Source organism: Oculina patagonica, chromosome 12, assembly GCF_052425735.1.
Source record: "Oculina patagonica isolate OP01 chromosome 12, crgOcupat, whole genome shotgun sequence".
Taxonomy (NCBI): Eukaryota; Metazoa; Cnidaria; class Anthozoa; order Scleractinia; family Oculinidae; genus Oculina; species Oculina patagonica.
The window spans coordinates 12,535,156-12,557,867 of record NC_135769.1 but is presented as its reverse complement, the minus strand read 5'-3'; the positions used below and the strand labels follow the sequence as shown (position 1 = coordinate 12,557,867).

Sequence of the window (22,712 nt, the reverse complement as noted above, 5' to 3'; positions counted from 1 at the left end):
GGACATCACAGGTGGCAACCAGAGTCGTGTGTTTTTAATGACACAATAATCAATTACTGTCAGATTGCCCCATAAGTATGACTTAACCTGTAACAGAAGTAACTTCGCTCCAAGTTTTGTTTGTCTCAGTTGGGTTTTATTATTTTTTTAAATTGAAGTTTGCTAAAATGGCCACATGTCTGGCAGAGTTGCAGGTACAGTCCCAGGGGGGGGGGCACTCCCTATATTGGCCTATACGGGGAGGCTCCACCCAAAAGGGGTACCTTTTTCAAGCTTCAGGTATATAAAAGGGTAGGAATTTCACAAGCTAAGGTATATAAATGGGTAGGGATATCGCCCGTTTAGGTATTTAGAAAGGCCTTCAATTAAAATATTTTGAACAGACGCACCTTATGGAGGTATCATTTAAATGGCATCAAGACTTCCTGTTTTAGGCATAATTTTTGTCCTGCCTTTTCGGTATATGAAAGGGGTACCTTTTTTTCAGTAAAAAGTATACGAAAGGGGTGCCTTTTCTGTTAAAATTGTATATAAAAGGGTAAGGGTTTGGACTTCGGGGCAGAGCCTCCCCGTACAAAACGCTTTTGAGTAGCCCCCCCGTACCCCCAGGGGGGGGGGGGTACAGTTTGAGCACCACTTGGAAAATAATAAGAATGTGCTCATTATAACATGGAATAAAGTCACTTCTGTTGGAAGTCAATTCTTGAGGGCACTAAATCTGTACATAATTTTCTATCAAAGCAATCTGACTCAGGGAGCAATCCACCTATAGGGCAATCTCACTGGATACCAAAAAGATTTGCCAAAAAGGACATGCTTTGACTTCCAGTTACTGTGTCTGGGGACAATCTGAGCTTCATGAATTCTATATCAACCTCCATTAAGGGAAAAACAGTTACTTATCTACTAACTTGAAAAGTTAGTGCAACTATTAACTAAAAGTAACAAATATCCTCCTTATTTTTCCCAGTGTGCACACAGTCAGGTGCTGCCTACACTTCAGATTAATTAATTGAATAGATATTTATTAATATCAAAATGTTTAACAAGAATCTGTTACCGCCAGAGTGACTGAGTGAAATAGATCTTATGCTTGATAACGTCATAAGCTCAAAATTCACCACAAAGCCTCATTTATGCAAATTATTCTCAACCTTTCTTCACCCTCATGCAGTTTTCACGAGGGCACTCTTTTCATCTTTGAGGCTTGGGGAATTTGTTCATGATTTTTTTTTTTTTGCATTGAATGAATACTTTATTTACAACAAAGGCACTACATAAATACAATTAACAAATAACAAATAAGAAAAAATACATAAATGTCAGTGCGCTCCCTCTACAGAAAATTGAAATTAACTAATATAATTCCTCGAGTTACGATGCATTACTTAAATTAACTTATTTATTAATTACTTTACTTAAATGAAGCCAAAATAAATAAATGTTACAATTACAATGGTGTGGGCAGGGAAGGGGAAGAGAATAAGGTAATAAGCGAGATAATTCATTACATTAATTTCTCTATTTTGACTTCGTTCATGATAATATTTACAAGTATACACTTCAAAAGCGAGGCTTGGTGGTGAAACTAGCCAGTCTGACGCAAACATGCATAAGGGCTATTGGCTTTGCCGTTTTTCAAGTTAAAAAGGAACTGGTTTGAGAAAATAAACTAGTTTAAAAAAAATATAGTTTGGAAAAGTTGCACCAAAAGTAAAATTAAACTACCAGTATAACATATGTATCCAAGCTGGGGAAGTTGGATAAAATGTACAGATGTATAATGGTCAGGTACAAGTTAACAGTGCCACCATTAGATCACCAGGAATGACAAAGGAATTAATACAGTCAACTCTCGTTAAAGCGGACACGCTCGGGGCGTCGTTTAGTGTCCGTAATAGCGAGAGTCCGTTTTAGCAAGAGTCATTTCCAGTCAAACCCTATTCGCCAGGGATCTGGATTTTGTCCGTAATAGCGAGTGTCTGCAATAGCGGGGTGTCCGCAAGGGGAGAGTTGACTGTATGTGGTTTGTACATTATAATTTATGACAGAACAAGCAACAAGAAATGATAAAAACGAGTCTGGGATTTTATTTTACAGTTTTATATTCTGGTATTTTTTTTTATCTTGAATTATCTCCAGCATTGGACTGATTCTGATTCTGTTTGTTGAAGCAAAGGTTCAGCAATTCTTTGCAGTTGAGGATCATCTCCTATAAACAAAAAATAAAATGTATTGTCAGTAAATCAAAAATGTACATATTCCTTTAATGGATTCAAAGAGTAAGAAGGTGTTAAAGTCTTTATGCTATGGTTTTGAAATGTATAATGTGTTATTTTGCGTAACATAAAAGGGGTAAAGTCTGACAAGCCTAGTGGCCCATCAGGTCAGTGCTTATCCTGGTTTACGTAGCAGGAAGCGACTAGGAGTATTTCTACATGTACTCCCTTGGATGGGATGCCATGCAGTGCCCCCGGGGGGTACTCCCTAAAATGGCCTATACGGGGAGGCTCCGCCCGAAAGGGGTACCTTTTTCAGGCTCCAGGTATATAAAAGGGTAGGGATTTCACAAGTTTAGGTATATGAAAGGGTAGGGAAATCTGCCATAATGATATTTTAAAAGGCCTTAACATTAAATATTTCGAGCAGACGCAACTTTTGGCTGTATCGTCGTAATTTATTAAGCCCTACATAAAAATGACAAGAAATCTTCCTGTTTTAGGTTAATGTGATGTCGTGTAGGTATATGAAAGGGGTGCCTTTTGGCAATAAAAGGTATACAAAAGGGGTACCTTTTCTATCAAAATGGTATATAAAACGGTAAGGGGTTAGATATCCGCCCCCCCCCCCCCCCCCCGGGGCAGTGCCCCAGCCAGGGCTGGACTGTTCAATCCGGAGTCCAGCACACTAACCATTAGGCCACCGTGCCTGACCTCTACATAATATAACTGCAACTCTAATATATACATTGTATATATTTTTGTTTACATGAAAACATCTTTAAACCTGATTGCATTGATAAACATATTAGTTTCCTTTTATACTATGATACCCCAATTCAATATTTACATGTACCTTGTGTAAATCTGGATCATCTTCCATGGAGGATGTAATAATTGATGTTAGTAGATTCTCTAGATCAAACTCAGATCTGTGGCACTCATTTATGGCTAGTGGAAAATCTGTCACAAAAGTCCTTAACAAACTTATTATATGTTCACATGAAGACTTCAGAGGACCTCGCAAAAGGCCAACCAACTGCTCAATGAACCCCATCTTGAAGAGTGTTGCTTAAAAGAGATCAGAGAGTAAAGTGTGTGTGAGTAAGTCATTTTAAATAAGAAAATAATCAATAATAATTAATTTGCCCTATTCATTTACATTTATGTGAAGGTTCTGTGACCAGCATATTCCATAACATGAATGCAGACTTGGTTATAAGTTTATCATTTTCTCCTTGCATTGCTCGCATCAGTACTGAAAAGCCATCTCTTTGCAAAAATGCTTCCTCAGCTGTGGGGAAGTCTCTTGTTAGGCCTGGCAGAAAAAGGCAAGAAGCAATTTAAAAATTGTTATACACCTGCACACAGTTGTTCAAAGGGTGGATAACGTTATCTACCAGATTAATTGCTATCCACTGGACATCCAGTGTTAACAAAATAAATTATGTTGTCCACTGAAAAGTGATTTATCAGGGACACCCAACAGACCATTGTGGTGAATATCTGTTCGGAAGACCTATAAGCGCCTACAATTTTATTGATGATTTCTACAGCTCAAACTTTTGTGACATAGGAAAAGTGATGCCAGTTGTTTTTGAAGAGAGAAAAATGTCGTTTTGGGCACAAAAAAAGGCCAGCTATGATTTTCGAGAAAGCAACAGCGGCTTGTAAATTTAGGTAATGATATTTCGTTCCCTAAAATTTTCTGAAGTTTAAAAGTTCAGCTAGCATATCTGAAAAGATACACTTTTCTTAGCATTTAAAAATAAGGGTTTAAATCACACAAAAAGGACACTTATAAATGTAAATGGTGTTCCAATACCTACAGTACAATTTTCTTGTTGGGTGCCCCTGATTTATCTGGTGGATAGCATTGAACAACCAGGGCCTGGAGTTTAGTGGATCCACATTTGATGCAATGCTGTCTAATGATTTAGATGTTTTTTGATCACATTCTCTGCAGAATGTCATTCAACAACAGCAGCTTTGTTTAATACATTATTTAGTGTAGTCTGCTTGATCTAAAAAAAGTAATTTATTTTAATCTTTTTTTTATTTTCTATATTTTGTTACAAATTAAAATTAATAACTGCAGGCACATAAACGAGCTACAACAAAGCATTGCTCTTAAATTTTTTTGTGAGAGAGTGGAGAAAAGAGGGGTGCGGATCCACCTGGGGGATTGTAAAATTCACATGACGCCTAAAAATTATTAACGTAACATGCACAAGTTTTAAGTGTTAAATACTCACATGATATAGCGTATAATGCCTTTATTCTCACTTGATCTGACTGGTCAGTTTCAAGAAGGGTGACAAGTGTTGGAAGCATATTTATTTCCATTGCAGCTTTTTGACAGTAGGGATTATTCTGAACACACACAGCCAGGATATCAGCTGCTCTCCATCTTAAAGAACTATAACGAGAAATAGGAAACAAAGCTGTTAACAATTTTCTTGACACTTTGCTGTGGCAATGCAAGCTTCATGATCATAATTTCATGAGTTAAAGGCTTGAAATTCCTAGGTGGACATGCATGCCTGGCATTGTTCTCATGATTTGACATTGGGCAAGACACATTTAACTCTTAAAATGTAATTAAAAAACTAAATTTTGATGATTTGCAACAGACCTGTGTTCACTTGAAAGACATTTTATCATAACATGATAGCCTCCAATCTTGTGAAAATCTGTAACAGGTGAAAAGAATTAGTGATTTTATTTTTTTTCTCCACTAGTCTGGTGGGAGACACAGTGGCCTAATGGTTAGCGCACTGGACTCTGGATTGAGCGGTCCGGGTTCAAGCCCTGGCCTGGTCACTGTGTTGTGTTCTTGGGCAAGACACTTTATACTCTCATAGTGCCTCTCCACCCAGGTGTGTAAATGGGTAAATTTAATGCTGATTTTCCTGCGATGCACTAGCCTTCCATCCAAGGGGGGAGTAGAAATACTCCAAGTCACTTAATGCTACAGAAATCAGGATAAGCTACGGCTGTATGGGCCACTAGGCTGGACACAGACTTTATCTGCAGGGGTGGATCCAGGATTTTTCAAAGGGGGGTGGCTGTTTACCAATATTTTTGTTTACTATATTGTTCAAGCCCCAGTTTTTTTTATGGGGGGAGGGGGTTTCAGGCTTTTAGGCAGTTTTTTAAAAGTGGGAGTGCATATTATTTGGGTCTAAGGTTCATATTCCATGGAGCCGTAGGCTCATCCCTCTAGGGGGGTCTGGGGGCATGCCCCCTCAGAAAATTTTGAAAAGTTGAAGCCTCTTAGACGTGATTTCCCGATTCTGAGCAGCTTTATACAGCTGCCAATTAATTTATTATTTTCCTTGATAATTCGGCAAAATATTCTTTCCTTAACTTACCTTGAGTTATATTTCGGAGAAAAAGTCTAGTTCTCAGTTATGAAATGAACAGTGATTGAAATTTAAGTTGACGGGCCACGAACTTACAGGAAAGAACAGATATGCAGTTTTTTTCGCTCAACCACGTGCGTGGACATTTTTAGCCCTTGGGAAAGTGGCCTGGGGACAACTTCGGCGACTTTGTTTGCTTGTGAAATCGTTTCGATGCGAAAAAACAGTAAGAAAACTCGCTAAAAAGATGTAAATGGAGAAGAAAATCATTCCAGCAAGGCTAAAACATCTCTTGAAAACTAAAAGGAATCTAATTTTTTAAAATTATACACACATGTTTCGTTACAGAATTTCGTAAAACAGGCTGTCGAAAATCTCCTATTTTGGAAAATTGGCTGTCCTTAACTTTGAACGGCCGCCTGACTATGAAAGGTTGATGAACATTGTCCTTATTTTCTATTTAAATATGTTTATTTTCATTTTTCTGGTTGATCAAGGGGGGTGGCTAGCATCCCAATCCACCCCCCTTGATCCGCCCCTGATCTGCTACCAGTCTAAAAAGAAATCACTCACAAAAATGTACAATGTTGTGTTATGCATTTTTCTGTAATAACATAGTCTTTACTCAAGCCTGTATAATAATGTCACCTGTTTAATACATTAGCTATGGACATACCATTCGCATTGTCTAAGTTATCCACAATCATGGACAGCCCTTCAAATGCATCTTCCTTCTTGGTAAGGTCATCATCGGTATCATTTTGTGGTTTCTCCAAGATTTGTAAATAAGTCATCATTCTTTTAACATCTGTATCCTCCACTATGGATGACAATGCTTCCTCAAGCCACTTTCTTCTCTTAAAAGGAAAGAAAATATACTGCACACTTAAATCTCAGGGATAGGTATATCATATGATACAGTGAACCCTGTTAATATGGACACCAAGGGGACATGCCAAAGTGTCCATATTATACGGGTGTCTGTTTTATTAAAGTCTGTAACTATGGAAAACTTGTGGTCATTTATTGTACTCTCTGAATAAAACTAAAACTAATTTTATACTACTACTACTCTTGAAATCAGCTGAAAAAGTCTATGGCTTTTCTTTATATAAGGAATAAAGCAGACATTTTACCAGCAATAAACGTTGTCTAGTGTCTTCTGTAACTGTAGAAGAGGTATCTTGCATCAAGATAGCTCTTCTCAAACCCAAAATGGTGTAAAAAATAAAGCTCCAGCAATTCATCCACAAAAATGTATCAGATACTACGTTTATCAGTTGAGTATGCAACAAGGTAAGTTTCACACCCAAGGTTTACTGTTAAAACTCTGCTTTGTCAGGGGCGACAGAGCTAGTTTCCAATGGAAACATCTCATGCTATTGACATCAGCAGTCCCGTTCGCACAAAAGTTGGGTCACTAAAAAGTGTGAGAGACTGCTGACGTCGATAGCACAATGCGTTTTCAATTGGAAACTAGCTCTGTTGCCCGTGACAAGAGCAGAGTTTTAACGGGGAAACTTGGACGAGAAACTTCTCACTGCATTCTCAACGGATAAGCGGTGACCCATACAGGAGTCCGGGAGATGCGGCCTGTATCCGGGAGAGTTGGCATGGATGCTAATGTAACGTTCAGGTGGGGGGGGGGGGGGGTTGGGCTCGTGAGATGGGCATTACTGAACTGAATTGACTTTATGGATAGTTGTTTCATCAACACTGCATTAGACTCATAGATCTGTGTATAACTGACAATGTATATACATATAAAATCTTCTACACTGTGTATAATTTCGTTTTGAAATCTTATCTCACTAGACTAACCTCTTCACTCATTTCCTGGAACACACTAGAAGTAGAGCTTTCAGGATCATCAGAATGATCCACGGCCATCTGCAGTATTCCTTGTATGTTGCGTGGATATCTTCGTCGATTTTCTTCGCCACTTGCCATGATTATATCCCCTTAAACTTTTTAATTAGCCTGTTTTAATTTGCAAAACGAAACTTCTTTGAAAGAAATGTGGTGAAATGTGACAATGTTTGGCATCGCGTGTGAGACTGGGAACTATTTTTATGGTAGGTACTTCGTATATGGTAACTATAATGTACTTTAGTCTCTCTGACCATTAGGAATAGCGGGCTCACATTCAAGATGGCTGCCGACGGTGCGGTAAGTTCTCCTATCTTTAGTACACCTTCCGTATATTTGTTTGAGTATTTTACGAAACAAATGTAGAAAATGTTTGCCTTAAACTACATTCTGATCGCTTAATATAACGTAGCTCATAATTAGTAGTGCATACATCTTGTATTAAACCCTGGAAACTACATGCTAGCTGATTCCCCACTCCCTTCCTTTGATTTGCGAACACTTACCTCAGATTTTTAACGTTAGGGTGAATGTAAGAATCAGTGCCTGATTAAATGAGAAAATATTTTGTCGTCACAGCCACTGTTAGGCCCCATTTATACATATGGTCTCAAGTATTCCCCCCGCCCCTGGCCCCCTAGGCCTCCCAAGATAGTGTCACCTATGGGGTCACCTATATTGAGCATTTTAATATACACAGGCAGACCACGTGTTCACAGTTAAATATTTGTTGGCATAACAGACAAATTATAGAAATCTAAAGAAGTCTATGACAGTTATGGATAAAGCACTGAGCAATACACATTTAGACTTGTCGCAATCTGTATATCTCAGTTAAGTTAAATGAAAAGTTAGTTGACTCGTGTGTGGCATTTTATCTGCCTTTCTGCACTATTTTAAGTATCCTTTTACTGAATCTTTCGACTGTTGACTGCAGGCAAGTTGTCGGCCAACAGCCGCGACTGCCTCGACTTTAAACTGGAATGTATGCCCGACTATTAAAAATCTCCTCTGACGAATATTGGTTTCTGATTGACAAGATGTTGCTCCCTGTCTTCACCAAAATTGAGCCTCATCCCTCAAAATTTTCCTGAGAAAATCGCTGCTGAAATAATATTATGATATTATGATTGGTGCCAAACTCAGTGACCAAACCAAATATTTGAAAATGACTGTGTTTGTTTGATTGTTTCGTAGATCTGTCAAATTTTCTTTGTTATTCACGTGTTTCAAATAAGTGATAATATTTATTTTCCTTTGCTTTTGAAGTTCATAAAAATTTTCTATAAAAAGAAAAAAGGCATATTTCTCAGTGTAAAAACCTGTGAAAACTCACTAGTGGCAAATACGCAAAAGTCGCACGAAAAAATTTCAAAGTAAATTAAGACCAAAAAATACAAAGGTTCAACGAAAAGTTAACTTAAGCAGAAAGCTGAATTATTCTACATTTCACGTGCAAAGAATTAGCTTGTTTGGTTGGGGCTTTTGAATAAAATAAGAATTTAACTACATCCATGAATTTTAAGGAGCCGTAAACAAACAAGTTTACGGGAAAACAAATTAACCTACCTCCGCATAAACTCGACGTGTGAGCTTTCTAAGTGAGTTGAAGGATCAAACTCAAGAAACTTAGAGCACAAGAATTTGACTATCGTTTGATGGAAATAACTTTTTCTTTTAATTCAACTGGGGTGTGAAAAAACGCGTTGAACACAAAGTGGCCGAAAACTGGACCTGGCCGAGAACTGGGCCCCATACTGTACAGTAAACAAGGTTGAGTTTAATATATTTGTTGCTTATAAGGAGGGAACAGAGGATGGAATTAACTCTCAGCTTAAAGATACAGCCAAGGAATTTTTGTTCAAACCAGTAAGTTGACAGTCATATATTTTCTGAGCAAATACATTTATATGTCGGTCCAAGGGTGTGGAATGGGGAAAGGGAGGGGGAAAAGTTAATCAATACAATTACAGTGTACTGAACTAAATGTACTGTGATATATACTAAAAAAATTATTTACATTTAAAGTGGCCGTTTGATTCAAATGTCTCTCTTGGGGATGTGTTACAACAACAACAGGAGGCAGCTGAATTTCAGTCTTCTTTTGGAGGACATTCTTCCCCAATGCATGTTAATAATTTAAGGTGATTCCATTGAGGAAGAAGTACTATCAAAAATACTAAACAAATAATCAAAAGAGGGGTCACCATGCTCGTTTTATAGTTTATTTGAGACTTTGCAGTGCGATATTCAAAGCCCAAGAATTAAAATAAGGATACATTCTATTGTCTGTACAGACCTTGGGTATGAGACATTGTAAGTTATTGCTACAACATGTGCAATAAACTCTGATGCATTTATCTGATTGGTTTGTTCACTGTCATATATATGTGTATATATAAAACTGTTTTCTTTTGCAGGCTGTTGTGGATCAAGTCAATATTGAAGGGTATTGGAGAACCAAAAAAGATATTTTAATTCCAAGTATTAAACGAGTATTGGAGGCCACAACATTCCAAGAGGTAAACTGAGTATGATGATATATGATGGTGTAATGTGGGAATAGTGAAATAATGTAATGATGATCCACATGAAATTCAGGTTCCAAATTAGCATGATGAGGAGTGGGGACATCACCCCAGAGTTGCTTGTCCCTTTTAGCTGGCTGCCAGAGCCAGGGTACAAGAAACAAGTGGCTCTGTGGACACATGATTTGATTCACTTGATTTTATCAATGGGAGTTTTAAGTCTAGCCAGTGAAATCAATCGTTTCATTATTACTCTTGTATAACAAAGGAACTTTAAAACAGTTCATTTGATTGGCTTTTTCTTTTGTTTAAATCGCCCCCCCCCCCCTTGGCTTTCCTTTCTTATTTTTTATTTCTTTGTACTGAGGTCTTTGTTATAAAGGAGTTGTACATGTGTACTTATTAATGGGAAGCTAGATAATCGACTGAAAGCTCAGTACCCCACCAGCATTCTGTAAGGCTGTCATAACTGTCCACCAGTACTCTTTTATACTCCAGGCTGGCTGAAGAAAGGCATGGTGAGAGTTTAGTGCCTTTCCCAAAAACATGACACAGTGAGGTAGAACCACCCAAGGCCGATCCAGATTCCACTGTGCTAACCATTAGACCAGTATATCTCCCACTTTATTTAATATCCTTTGATACATCTGGAATGTGTTGCTTAAAGCACCGTTATGCTAATCCAGTATTGACATGAATTTTCATTTCAGTTTTACATTTTTAACTTTTTAGCGAGGTTTTCTTTTTTGTATTACCTGTCCTCCAGTTATGACATCGACTATTATCAACTACACAAACATAAAAAATTTAAACACTTCAATACAAGAGAAATTGAACCCTTGAACAACTATTAATCCTGGGTTAGTGGTAATCTGTTCTTGAACAACCCGGCCCAGAGCATAAGAACTCAGTCATTCTATTTATTGGTTTGGTTTTTTATTTCACAGCTGTTAGAATTAGCATTTGAGGCAAAAGACAGCCTGCAGAATCTTGGAGTGTTTCGTGAAGTTGATATGCTCATTGACACAAGCTCAGGTATAGTAGCAGTACCAAGTGCACTTCTTTTGCTTATAGTAATGTGTGTAAACAATAACCCTCTATTTGGCACAAAAGTGCCCACAGTTTTTGGTTCATGGACATTATCTGTTGCAAGTAACAGTCATGCTGTTTATTGAAAAAAAACTACGAAACTGTGAGTGTGGGAACAGGTAATGTCCAAGAACAAAATATTCCTTAAACAGAGGCTATTGTGTTATTAACTTTCAAGTATTTTAATACAAGGCAACTGGTGGAAGATGGGGGAGGGGGTAGGGCTTGAACTCTTTCTGCTTCCAATAATTTTATCTTCCACCTCATGTACCTTTCCCTTCTGACTCCTGGGCTAAATAATAAATTAATAACTAATTTAATATACCCCCTTTTTCTCACTTTTCTCTTGGCCTGCTGTAGCCTTTCTACAAGAACCTGTACCTCCTTTTCCCCGGGTTTCCTGCGCTGTCCCCCTTCCCCCCCCCCCCCCCCTACCATTATAGTTAAACTAAGGAATCATTATTATTGTAAATCTTTGTTGTAGATCACTCCAAGCATCCAAATGGGTTTGATGTCACATTTGAAGTAAAAGAAAAAAGATTCCTCAGCAGTAGTACAGGAACTCAAATTGGTAACAATGAAGGCAACATGGTGAGTGAAGTGGTATCACATTCATCTTATGTCAAACAAGACCAGTGAGGTACTTTTTTATATAATTGTACACTAGCAGTGGTCCAAGAAGCTCTCCCTCTTTTTGAGCAACAGATGGCCCACTTCTACCCTCCCCCTCTTCAGTTTTTTTCTTTCCCCTTTTTGAAGGTTACAAATGGCTCACTTCCACCCTCCCCTCTCTTTATTATTCACTTCCAGTCCCCACTCCTGCCTGTTGAGCACCTCTAGATCTGATACTGATAAGTATTTAGCATCTGATCTTATTAAATCAAAAACAGACAGAGAGAGATAGTATATGAAATATTTGTGGTACCAGTAGACTACAAAACAGTCGTTTTTTCTCTGAAGTCGTTGGAAAAAGTGCTTATCGAAGGCGCGAAGCGCCAATTGTCTTGCGAGCCTTGCACGCCCACAGTGCGAGCGAGACGAGAAAAAATGACTGTCAGCTTTCCATACAACGAATTCGTTCCGACCAAGGGGCCAAGTAATGTCACCGAGTTGTCAAAAATTCTATGACACCTCCACCCATATTTTAAATTTGATAGCATTGTTTATTTTCACGTTGTCCATGTACGAACTAGAGTGTTTAAAAGTCCAACGAGTTTTTTTTTTAAATTTTGGTTCAATTTTGTGTGAAAAAGGTAGAATGTGTCCCATTTAAAATAGAAGTCTGTTTTTATTCATCCAGTGGATCAAACAACACCGAAGAAACCCGCCTCATGACGATGAACAAAGCGAAAAGACGCGTCGACGTCGGACTGTTGCAGATTATGTGTCTGCGAATTCAAAAGCGGCAATGAAGCTGCATTTAGGGAGCTTGAACTCTTTGCCAGGACAAACAGTTGGAAAATGCGGCTTTTGCCAAAGGCCTTTGAAAGCACAGCACAAACATCCCTTCCCTTTGATTAAACAGCTTCCTTTTGATCTGATTTTAAAACAAAACCCAAATCGTTCGCAAGCGCATCCAAGTCTTTTCCATTTCGTTTGCGCGAAGAGCATGTTCTACTGTCAAATTGATACAGAGTCGAAAATCTTTGACGAGGTGCGAAAGAGTTTTTGGTGACAGGTAATGTCATAATTGACCAATGGGAATTTTCCATTTCTGGGAGAACGGGAAATTCGAAACGAATTCAATGTATGGAAAGCTGACAGTCGTATCTTTTAGCGTCTCTCCCCAGTCTACCCAGATACGACTGTTTTGCAGTCTATGGTACCGGTAGTTCACTTAATTAGAATACAAACAAATATTAATTGTGAATTGTTTTTTTTTTTTCATGTTGTTTGGTTGCCGTCTTAACAATGTATTTGGCCGTGCAGAACAAGTTAGAGCTGATCTTTCATTTGGTACAAGAACTAGAATGTCATATCAAGTGAGTAATAACTATATACAATATATGAAAATTTTACATAAGAAAGGTCAGTAGGACTCAGCACTTGTAATGGTCAATGAGCATGCTGCAATAATCAAATAAATTAATAGAAATGTCAGTGTACCATCAAATTTTACTTACTCCAAACAGTAATTGTTTGGAAAGTCAAACTAGTGTGGTGTAGAATAAAGCTGAACTTGTTTTGTCTTTTAGCTTGCATTCTTTAAGCCAACACCAGGGACACCAGAAAGAAGGTGAGTTTGTTCTTATCCTCTAAAAAAAAAAAAAAAAACACAAAAATACCCGTAAAATAAAGAGTTTTCTTCACCAGATTATTGAGAGTACTGATCACCTGGTCAGCCCAGTTGATATGGAGCCAGAGCCAGTCTGTAGCATGGCAGGTCATGTTTACTTGAGAAAGCTAGACAAATCATTGTGGTCTAAATTGAAGAGATAGATGGGGAGGTGGGACTCCCATATGAAAAAGGATGCTTGTCGTCCCACTTAGGAGTTTGAATCATGGTTTTGGTCTCACTTACTTGGGTTTCAGGCATTTTGCCATCATGTTCTCAATAAGGATTGCATGTGAAGCAATAAAAAGGACAGTCATTCTGTCTTTTTGTTCTAAACCAATCAGGCATAAAATGGATGGTATCTTTTAGGGGTAAAAAAAGCTTGAGCCGCACCCAGATTGGTGTACAAAGGGCTTTAGCTCCACACCCAGATTGGTATTCAAAGGGCTTTAGCTATGTAGACCATGGCACACATTGCTTGGCTATGATGGGATGTAACAAACCCTGTAACAGTGGCCAGGCTCCCAGTCTCAGTGTCTGCATGTATACAATGTAGGGCTAATTCAGAACTCACCTGATGTCTCTGAAAGATACTAGAGTAAATGAGACCATAACTTCAAAATTACAATTGGAAGGCAATGGCACTTTGCCGAGAGCTTTAAAGGTCTCAACAACAAATTTCATGCCTAGCACCCTGTACTAGTTGAACAGAGTGCTTGGCATGAAATCCAGTCAAATGAGGCTAAAATCATCAAATCTGACTACAAACACTGCATCTATAATTAAATAATATGGTAGTTATGGGTTCATCTCCTCAGCTCACCTCGGCTAAATTACCATTTAATATCCAACTGGCTAGTATTGTTCAGGATTTTTAACAAGTTTAATGTACAGTTTGCAATATTTCATGTTAGTTTACAGTGTTACAAATAATATAGCACAGGATTGCTAAATACAGGAACAGGTATGATAAATTAATTAACATGTTGTTGCACAGTTTTACTTTTGCAGCTCAAAAATCCACTACAGACGTACCAATGTGTTCACACTGGGAAGCAACACAAGGACTCTCTATGGATTATACGGTAACCATCTGGTGTTAAAAATAAAGGACTGCTTATTGCTCCTTTGTAACCTTTCAGTCATCAAGTTGTGGTGCATATGTATGAAAAAGTTGGAGAGTGTAAGACAAACATTAAAGTTACACAAGGTGTAGATAAGAATCTAGCCTTGATGTGTTTGCCTCTGTTTCGGGAAGCTTAAGTTTCTTTTTAAGCCCATTTCAACAGAAATAGTTCAAGGGAATTATATTTGTTATCCAGTAAAACACTAGAAAGTATACAAACTTATTCTGCAGAACACACATAAAAAGTCACTGTCCCTGGTCCCTGCGTATACCAGTTTTGGAGCTTTTAGAACTTATTTGTGCGTTTTTAAAAGCTTTTTTAGTTTTTTCGTGTGCTAAGAATTATGGGTAAATGTACCAGTCGCCATCTTTTTGCCTACGGTGGATTACAGTTGAGCTTTGAGCTTTTGAAAACCCTGCAACGAAAGCAGGCAGTCATGTTTCAATATGGTCTTGCCTGGGTGTCCCTTTTGGTCATAAACAAACTTTGCGTTGCCAGTTTACTAAGGACAGCTGCATGACATTTTTATGGTTTTTTGTGTTTTGCTGCGCCGCGCTGCCCATTGCGTGTGCGGGCGTGGGCGGGGTCCGTCGGCGCGCGGCGCGCGGTGCGCGGCCCCTCGGCGGCGGGGCGGGTCGCGGTGTCCCTCCCGGTCTCGCGCCGGCCGGCGGGCGCGGGTTCGGGGGTGCGTCGGGCGCGGGCGAGTGGTGTCTCTCTGTGGCGCCCGCTGCGGGGGGTGTCGCGGCGCCACTTGTGGCGCGTGGGCGGGCGGTCCTCTTCCGGCTTCGCGGTCCTCCCGTCTGGTCGCGGCGCGTGGGGATGATGACGATGATGTCCGCGCGCGTCACGCCGTCTGGTCGCGGCGGGGTCTGTTGCTCTGGGCCAGTGGGGTTCTGGGAGTGGTTGCACTTCTGTCACTTGGTCTGGCTCGGCGCTCCATTGTGACATGATTCCAATCATCGGTCAGTGTCGCCACTGATCACATTGAGTCATTGGATGTGGACGTTCGGATCATAGGTCGTTGCAATAGTTAGATTGAGTGAGTCAATTTCCTGCCACGTAAGAAGACGTTGGATTTCATCTCACTCACTTTCTCATCACATCCCTAAGACTTTGCTCTCCACACAGGACCCATTGGGGCCCTATTTTCTAACAATCTCCCATGCCCTAATAGCAAGGTTGTCTACAAATGAAATTGAATAGTTTTTAAATTGTAAAGCTGTTAGAAGAAAAGCAATCAATTTTTTGCTAACAGTGTTGTTTCCGTTTAGTTTCCCTCCATTATCGGTCAGCACTGTTTGTCCTGGGAAGGAACATGGCGTGAGGTGACAGGACTGGCAAAAAATGCATCTTTTGAAATCCGGGAAGAAGCAGGCCATTCACTAAAAAGTGCGCTTAGGGTAATGAACTAACCATGGAGAATTTTATATGCTTTGATTATTATTGACTTGTGGTTTCTTTTAAGGTGGGTCACCACAGTTTATGGTACTTCACAGCACTTGTGCTTTGATCGATCAATACTATCATCCTTAATCGGATGTTGGTAAAGCAATGGTATCAAACAAAAATTAATGCCCAATCATCCGTAAACGCGTGCCAATTTGACGTCCCAGGTTAACATAGCAACGGTATATCATGTCAAAAGCATTCTATTTCCTTGTGACTCGAAAGTGAGCTTGGTGAACCCCATGATTGTTAACTTTGTCAAGAGCTGTTAAGTGTAAACAAAATTGTGGGAAAGGATTCAGATCCATTTTAAAATTTCGAAACAATCAAACAAACGAAAACCAGAGGTTGCTATCTGCGCCCACATTTGGACCATTAGAACAAGAAAGATGTGGATGCAGCACTTCAAGATGCAGGGGCGTCCCCAGTCCTTTTTAAAGGGAGGGTCTGTCGCATCCAAAATCAGTCACGCAAGAAAGGTTGTTATACAACCGTTCAGAACGCATGTTTAGGAAGGAAAAAGTTCTTTAGGAACCTTGCGGTTCTCATTTTAACTCTCTACTCCAATCTTGATTTTTGTTAAGGATTTTGTTCTCAATTTTCATACTTCCCAATCTAACATTACAATTACAAGCTTCAAATTGCCTTAATTTAATAACATGCGTCACTGTTTCTTTTTTCTTATTCAGCACACAATTGTGGTGGATAAAAGAGACAATATGGCACTTCCAACTGAAGGATATTTCCTAAAGCTTGCTCAGGTATGCAAATACTTGTATGTTGTCTTGAAAACACCCACAAAGTAGCCAAGTCACTATTTTGATGATTTTTTAACTATGCTGTAATAAACGGTAATTTGGACGAACCAGAACGCGTTAAAACACAAAATCACAATTACTTTCCAATTGTTTAACAGGCGTTCTTGATAACATTTACTAATAGCAAAGCTGGAAAGGACTGGGCCCCGCTGTTCAAAGGATGGATAACTCTATTTACTGGATAATTCACTGTCTAGTGGATAGCATGGTTTATCGACCCTTTGAATAACTGGGGCCCGGAACTTTTCTTAAGCACTGGCCAAACGGTAACGCAAGTGGACGCAAGTAGTCGCAAGTTCAACTTGCGTACAGACTTGCGTTGGGTGGCCAAACGGACACGCAAATATAGTCGCAAGTTTGCAAGACCAAACGGTGAAAAATTGCGTTAGATTAAGTGCAAATTTGATCCATTCTCGTCCCCATAGCCCTTTCGTTTCTCTTAGCCGGCTTGGCACGAGAAAACGGAGGGCTCTGGGGACATAGGATTTTTGAATTAATTCGAATTTTTTTGATTGGCTGTTTGGAACAAAGAATTCCTAAACGGAAGTCGAAAACGTAACGACTCTCTCATACATTCTTTTGAAACGTCATGACTGCATACATGAAGACCGGAAGTCCTAGAATCTAGGACTGGAAATCCTGTGTCCCCAGAGCCCTTTGTTTCCTCGTGCCAAGACCCAGCCGGCTAAGAGAAACGAATGGGCTATGGGGACGAGAATGAATTTGATCTCGACCAAAATGAATGTAAGTCGCCGCAAGTGTACGCAAGTACACGCAAGCCCTGGCCGAATGGAGACGCAAGTGGACGCAAGTTGGTCAGGACTTTACGCCAAACAATTGGTCTTGTCACAGAAAAAATCGAATCGTCATCAATTGACTGTTGAATCATCTATATGCCTTTCACTTTATAAAACGGTTTGAGGTTCACAGTAAAACCTCTGTTCTTTTACATACTTTAGGAATTTGCAGGACTCGGAGGAGATGTTAGATTCCTTAAGCACCACTTGGAATATCAACATAGTGTAGAACCTCTTAACGATGTGGTGAGCATGTCTGTTATTTTGTCTTATTTTGCTTTTGAATCAAGAGGCTGCCGTTGCGGTATAATTCCTTCTCATCTATGTACTAATTTTACAATGCATACCTTTCTTGTATCATGTCAAACTATTTATATGCTGGATTCTTAGTCATAGATCTCCATACCCAAAAACCTGTGTAGTGTATAATATTGCAATACAAATTATGTATCATGTAAAGAATATACTCAATAATAAATGGTATATTTTGTATAGAGTATTTTATTGCCAGAAATCTGTCTCGGGCAACAGTTTCAGTTTATGAACGAATAGTGGGAGATTGTAGACTAAGAAAACAAGTGAATTGCGGGTGAAAAGCTGGCAAAAGGAAAGCGAACTTGGTTTACTTCGGTTTAGTTCTACTTTTGAACCACTGGGTACAGGTTGCTCAGTGTCCAAACATAAAATATTTGATCATTGTTGATGGATACCATTCGATATATGATTGTTTCCATGTTATGTCCCTTGTCGAGCCAACTTTGCGCTCATAAGTCAAGTTGTACTTAGTATTAATGAAACCAAAAGTATTGGAAAAATGTTTTGGTTTGTATTGTTGCAGATATTGTCATGGTCCTTTCAAGGAGGAAATCTGCAACCATTATTTGGCACACCATCAAGAATAAATGACAGGTACTCGCATCTCTAAGCATAAATTGTTCAACCACTCCATTTCTAGGCTGGTTTTGAGAGAAGGGGGGGCCAGGAAGGCCGGCGAACGGGAGAGAGGGGGTATCCCAGCGCTGGGCTAGCATGCCATCCAGAGGGGGGAGGGGGGGGAGGAATACTCCTAGTTGCTTCATACCAAGGAAACCCGGATAAGCTCTGGCTTGATGGGCCACTAGCCTCGACGCAGGCTTTACCTAACGATTCATGTGAACAGGCGTAAACGATGCATAAACAATCGCTGGACTCCTCTGAACGAAAACAAATTGTATGCATTTACAGACGCTAAGTCTTGACGATATGGTAATGTAAAGATAAAAAGAAAAGAAAGCGGAAAATTTCAGCATTCACAACAAAAGAGAAAAGTCGTGGTCACATCGTCATTTTTGCCGTTCATCAGAAGACCAAATACCGCGTATCTAAATGCAGCTTTTGTTAATTGCTTTTTCAGTTGGCTAAGTTCCTAGTTTGGATCCTGAAAGTAAAATGTCCTCTTTGTGTATTGTCGAAGTGGTAAGGCAGTAGAAACTAGAGCGTGCGATGAATTTGGATTGCAGTTTTATTTATATTTTTACGCAGATTTTTCCTGGGTGGTCCACTGTCCGTTCGAGGGTTCAGCACAAAAGGGATTGGACCGAGAAGTGAAAGTAAGTGTCGCGTAAGACTACACTAAATAGTTGATATTTAATAACTAAAACAGGGTGGGGGAGACTTGAAGGACGTTAAGGACACAATCCAAGAGAGAGGTGTGCAACGGTAGTTTAACGATCATCGTGGAGAACCTAACCTACAACTAGATTCCCCGACACGATAAGGGCCTAAAAAGGAACTGTAACGTCAACAATTGTTATTTTTAAACCTATTGTAATATTTCTAAGAAGACCGTTTATGTGCCGTGTGTTTTCTTTTGCAGATGATTCCCTGGGCGCGGACGCCTACTGGGCAGCAGGCCTTCATCTTTACACTCCGTTACCGTTCAGACCTGGACGAGGTGGCCTGGGTGACCATATCAAAACGCATTTCTTTTTCAACACTGGCAATCTTGCTTCACTTGACACAAGTATGATATATAATTTTAAATTTTGGATAAGTTGTTGCATACCAACGCGCTTTCGGTGTGCTGGAATTTTCGGGGGCTTCTCCGGCTGGAATTCCTCAGAAACCAGCCAAAATTTGTCAAATGCTTTGATACTGCAGTTGAAGAAATTGCATGGTGAAGTAGTCAAGATTCTGCATTAAGCGGGCGGCCCTAAGAGCCATCCGCTTACAAAAAACGAGGTTTGGCCTTTTGAGCGCTTTCCATTTGTCAAAACTGGCCGGCCAGACCGGTATTTTCGAGAACAGAATTATGTTGTTTGTCAGATTTGTCTAGTCAAATCAGTCAATGCACAAATATTATACATTGTTATGGTGGATAAAAACCGGGAAAAGGCCCATTTTCAAATTCAAAACCAACGGACCGGCCCGGCCAGTTCTGACTAATGGAAAAGCGCTTATTTACGCTCAAAAGGCCAAACTATACAATGGTCAGTAAATCTGCCTCAATCCTCACAAATTTTAACCATCTTTTTTTCGTTTGGACCAAGTTGGTTGATTATTACTTCTTGGCATGTTCAACCGAAAAAATGTATTCTGATGACGTATATAGCTCTGTGCAGATTATGCCTGATTGGTTGTTGCTAAGTTATGAATTTTCCGCGCGCAAGTAACAACCAATCAGAGACAATACAAGGATCTTTGTAGAGTTACTTCATCAGTATGGACAGAGTTAATAGCCACAGCCAAAAACGGAGCAGTTAACCCCGGGCATCCCTTATAGACCCTATTCACGTAATATTTCTGATAGATTATTCTTAGATCACCAGTAAAGCAAGAATAAAGTCGCACAAACACGAAGGAAAACTACTCGCTGCACGCCATCTTGAAATTCTGTGCAACTTCGCGATCACGTGACATGCCATAAATCAAAACAAAGAGTTCGTCTTTTGATGTGTACCGATTTTCTTAACCAGTCTCCCTCTATTAACTCTGGTATGGATGACGTCTCTTGGGAAGAAAGGACAAAGCCCGCAAAGAGAGACAACTGGTTAATTCAGCATAGCTCCATAAAAATATTAAACATAAGAACTTGTTTTTCAGGTCTTCCCTGGAGGAACAGACTGGATGTGCTGAGAGAGAAGATTCGCTGGTCATGTGGAGCAGGGCTTGTGTTCATGTTAGGAATTGCTCGTGTAGAGTTGAACTATTGTGTACCATTTGGAGCACAAAATTCGGACAGGTATTCATTTGGCTCTTGTCTATCTAATATTACTAAGATTAAGTGAATTATATAAAATATTTTATTGGATGAATTTTTAGCGCTTTTATATTCAGTAAACTAAAAGGTGTCGGTAGTGAATGTTTTTCCTTCATTGGGATAGTTTAGTTTAAGCAGTACGTACGATAACTGTAGGGCAAAGTTTTTCTACTTTATCCTGTATGTACTTCGGCCTAACATTTAAGTGCTTTAAGTGTTCTGGTTGTTTTTCAGTGTAAACCATGGAATTCAAGTCGGTGTTGGAATCAACTTTCTTTGACGAATGCCATTTTTGGATCAAAACAGTGGTCATTAAGGATTTTTGCAACAAACCTCTTGTTTGACACAAGTTTCAGGGAAACGTGCTTCTCCAAGGGCTATTGCCTTCGAGCCTGTTAAAACGTCCGTGACCAAGAGATAAAGCAGAGATTTGCCAACATTTTAGTGACTTCAGCGCAGATTGTCAACCATCTGTGTTACAGTTAATTTTCCTGGTTTTTACCGGTTAGCCAAGCAAGGAGAAACCAAGGATGCTGCCAAAATAACGGCAAATTAATATCAAAACCGAGTGGTTTGGTGGTTTTTCACATGAAAATACAGAGTGGAATCAAACGTTAAAGAAGAATTTGTATTGTTTTATGTAAGCGTTTTAATGGATGATAACTGTCTGACTTCCAGGTAACGTGTAATGGAGACTCTTTCTCAGCTAACGTTTGCAAACGAGCTGGGGCCAAAGTTGGCAAACGAAGAACGAAAGAACGAGTACTCCCTGATGTAGTTCTCGATACCTATTTGTAACGGGACTGGTTAATGATTGAGCAATGTAGAAATTTGGATAAATGGTTTAATTTATAATAAAAGTCGTTTAATATAGTTCATAATGTATCAAGTGGCTCTATAGCCTTTTCACTAGTGATGCCCCCGCGATAAGGTACTAATCAGCTTGCGAACGGCAAACATAAGTCAAATGTTCTCTTCATTGACGCCGTCTATTGACCTTTCATCAAAATCATCAAAAAGCAAATTATAAAATTATACAAAACATTCCAACTCATTGCTGGGAGTGAACGCCCCTCAAAATGTCCACTTTCGTTTGCCGTCCGTGATCAACTCTTTAGATTCGTGGCTTTCGGTTTCAAAGTAGAATTTGAAAAGTAGAGCAACCGGTACAGAAGATGGTGGGCATTTGGGGGAGGGGGGGGGGGAATATGGCTATTTCTCGGGTGCACATATAATGTACCAGTACCCATCTCGTTTGTGACTACGTGTCACGTGAGGCCTCTACAGAGCGCCTTTATCCCTCTCTGTCTGCTGCTGATCTTCGTACCTTGGTCAAAGATGTCCAAGCCATTTCGTTCCTTTCTTTCTCTACTCTCTACTGGTAATTTCTCTCCCGGCCGTGCAATATTCCCACAGTGTTCGCACATTCCAATTTAGCAATCTTTATGATGTTCCTTGGGTGCACTACTGGCCCATTTGGTTCAAGAGCGCTCTTTCGGCTTTGGCCCCCGTGCGTCATGATCTCTCTGTTGAAGAGAGTAATAGCCATAGTAAGCTTAAGACTCGAGTTAGCCCTGTTTGTAGTCTCTGTTGTAATGGCCTAACCTACAACCTGGAGGGTTAGGGTGTTTCTGTTAAGGTTTCCTTCCCTTGATCGACTGCAGTGTCATTGCAATCGAGCTCGACCTGCCCGGGTTTGGAATCGGAGTTTCCCTTTGCAAGGGCTTTTGAGGAGGGTCTAACACACATAGATGACCATGCATTTGGGGATGTGGAGCTTTCACTTGGTAATGTCGATACCACCCAACATAGCACTCCACCCTGATACGGTCGCCGCCATTTGGTGTACAACCGCTTATTTGGCATATGTTTTATTCAAAGCTAGCCACCATATCTGGCGGTTGTTCCCCTATCCACCACCCTGGGAAGCACCCGATGGGT

At 39.8% G+C, this 22,712-nt stretch overlaps 3 protein-coding genes across 4 annotated transcripts in view; 1 reads left to right on the top strand and 2 right to left on the bottom strand.

Moving 5' to 3' along the window:
- The window catches only part of LOC144632108 (medium-chain acyl-CoA ligase ACSF2, mitochondrial-like), an 18,179-nt gene extending 17,298 nt beyond the window's left edge, over window positions 1-881 (bottom strand). The window contains exon 1 of the mRNA XM_078490709.1: window positions 834-881. Within this exon, the coding sequence (XP_078346835.1) occupies window positions 834-881 (48 nt within the window). The remainder of the gene's footprint in view (window positions 1-833) is intronic.
- A 1,189-nt stretch (window positions 882-2,070) lies between these two features.
- LOC144631487 (hsp70-binding protein 1-like) lies at window positions 2,071-7,627 on the bottom strand. Of its 2 annotated transcripts, XM_078489924.1 has the most exons (7): window positions 7,406-7,627; window positions 6,261-6,441; window positions 4,855-4,912; window positions 4,475-4,638; window positions 3,382-3,537; window positions 3,076-3,290; window positions 2,071-2,212 (listed from the first exon to the last, which is right to left on the bottom strand). In XM_078489924.1, the coding sequence occupies exons 1-7, from the start codon at window positions 7,532-7,534 to the stop codon at window positions 2,123-2,125; spliced, it is 993 nt and encodes a 330-aa protein (XP_078346050.1). In that variant the 5' UTR covers window positions 7,535-7,627; the 3' UTR covers window positions 2,071-2,122. The 2 variants fall into 2 exon arrangements, with proteins under 2 accessions (XP_078346050.1, XP_078346051.1); XM_078489925.1 differs by lacking the exon at window positions 3,382-3,537.
- Window positions 7,628-7,717: 90 nt separating this feature from the next.
- On the top strand, window positions 7,718-21,640 carry LOC144631486 (sorting and assembly machinery component 50 homolog B-like). The gene is made up of 16 exons (XM_078489923.1): window positions 7,718-7,753; window positions 9,257-9,322; window positions 9,874-9,975; window positions 10,929-11,016; window positions 11,555-11,661; window positions 12,960-13,052; window positions 13,266-13,306; window positions 14,343-14,430; window positions 15,744-15,872; window positions 16,608-16,679; window positions 17,696-17,779; window positions 18,372-18,442; window positions 19,055-19,122; window positions 19,389-19,535; window positions 20,615-20,753; window positions 21,006-21,640. The coding sequence occupies exons 1-16, from the start codon at window positions 7,736-7,738 to the stop codon at window positions 21,049-21,051; spliced, it is 1,359 nt and encodes a 452-aa protein (XP_078346049.1). The 5' UTR covers window positions 7,718-7,735; the 3' UTR covers window positions 21,052-21,640.
- The last annotated feature ends 1,072 nt before the right edge of the window (window positions 21,641-22,712 follow it).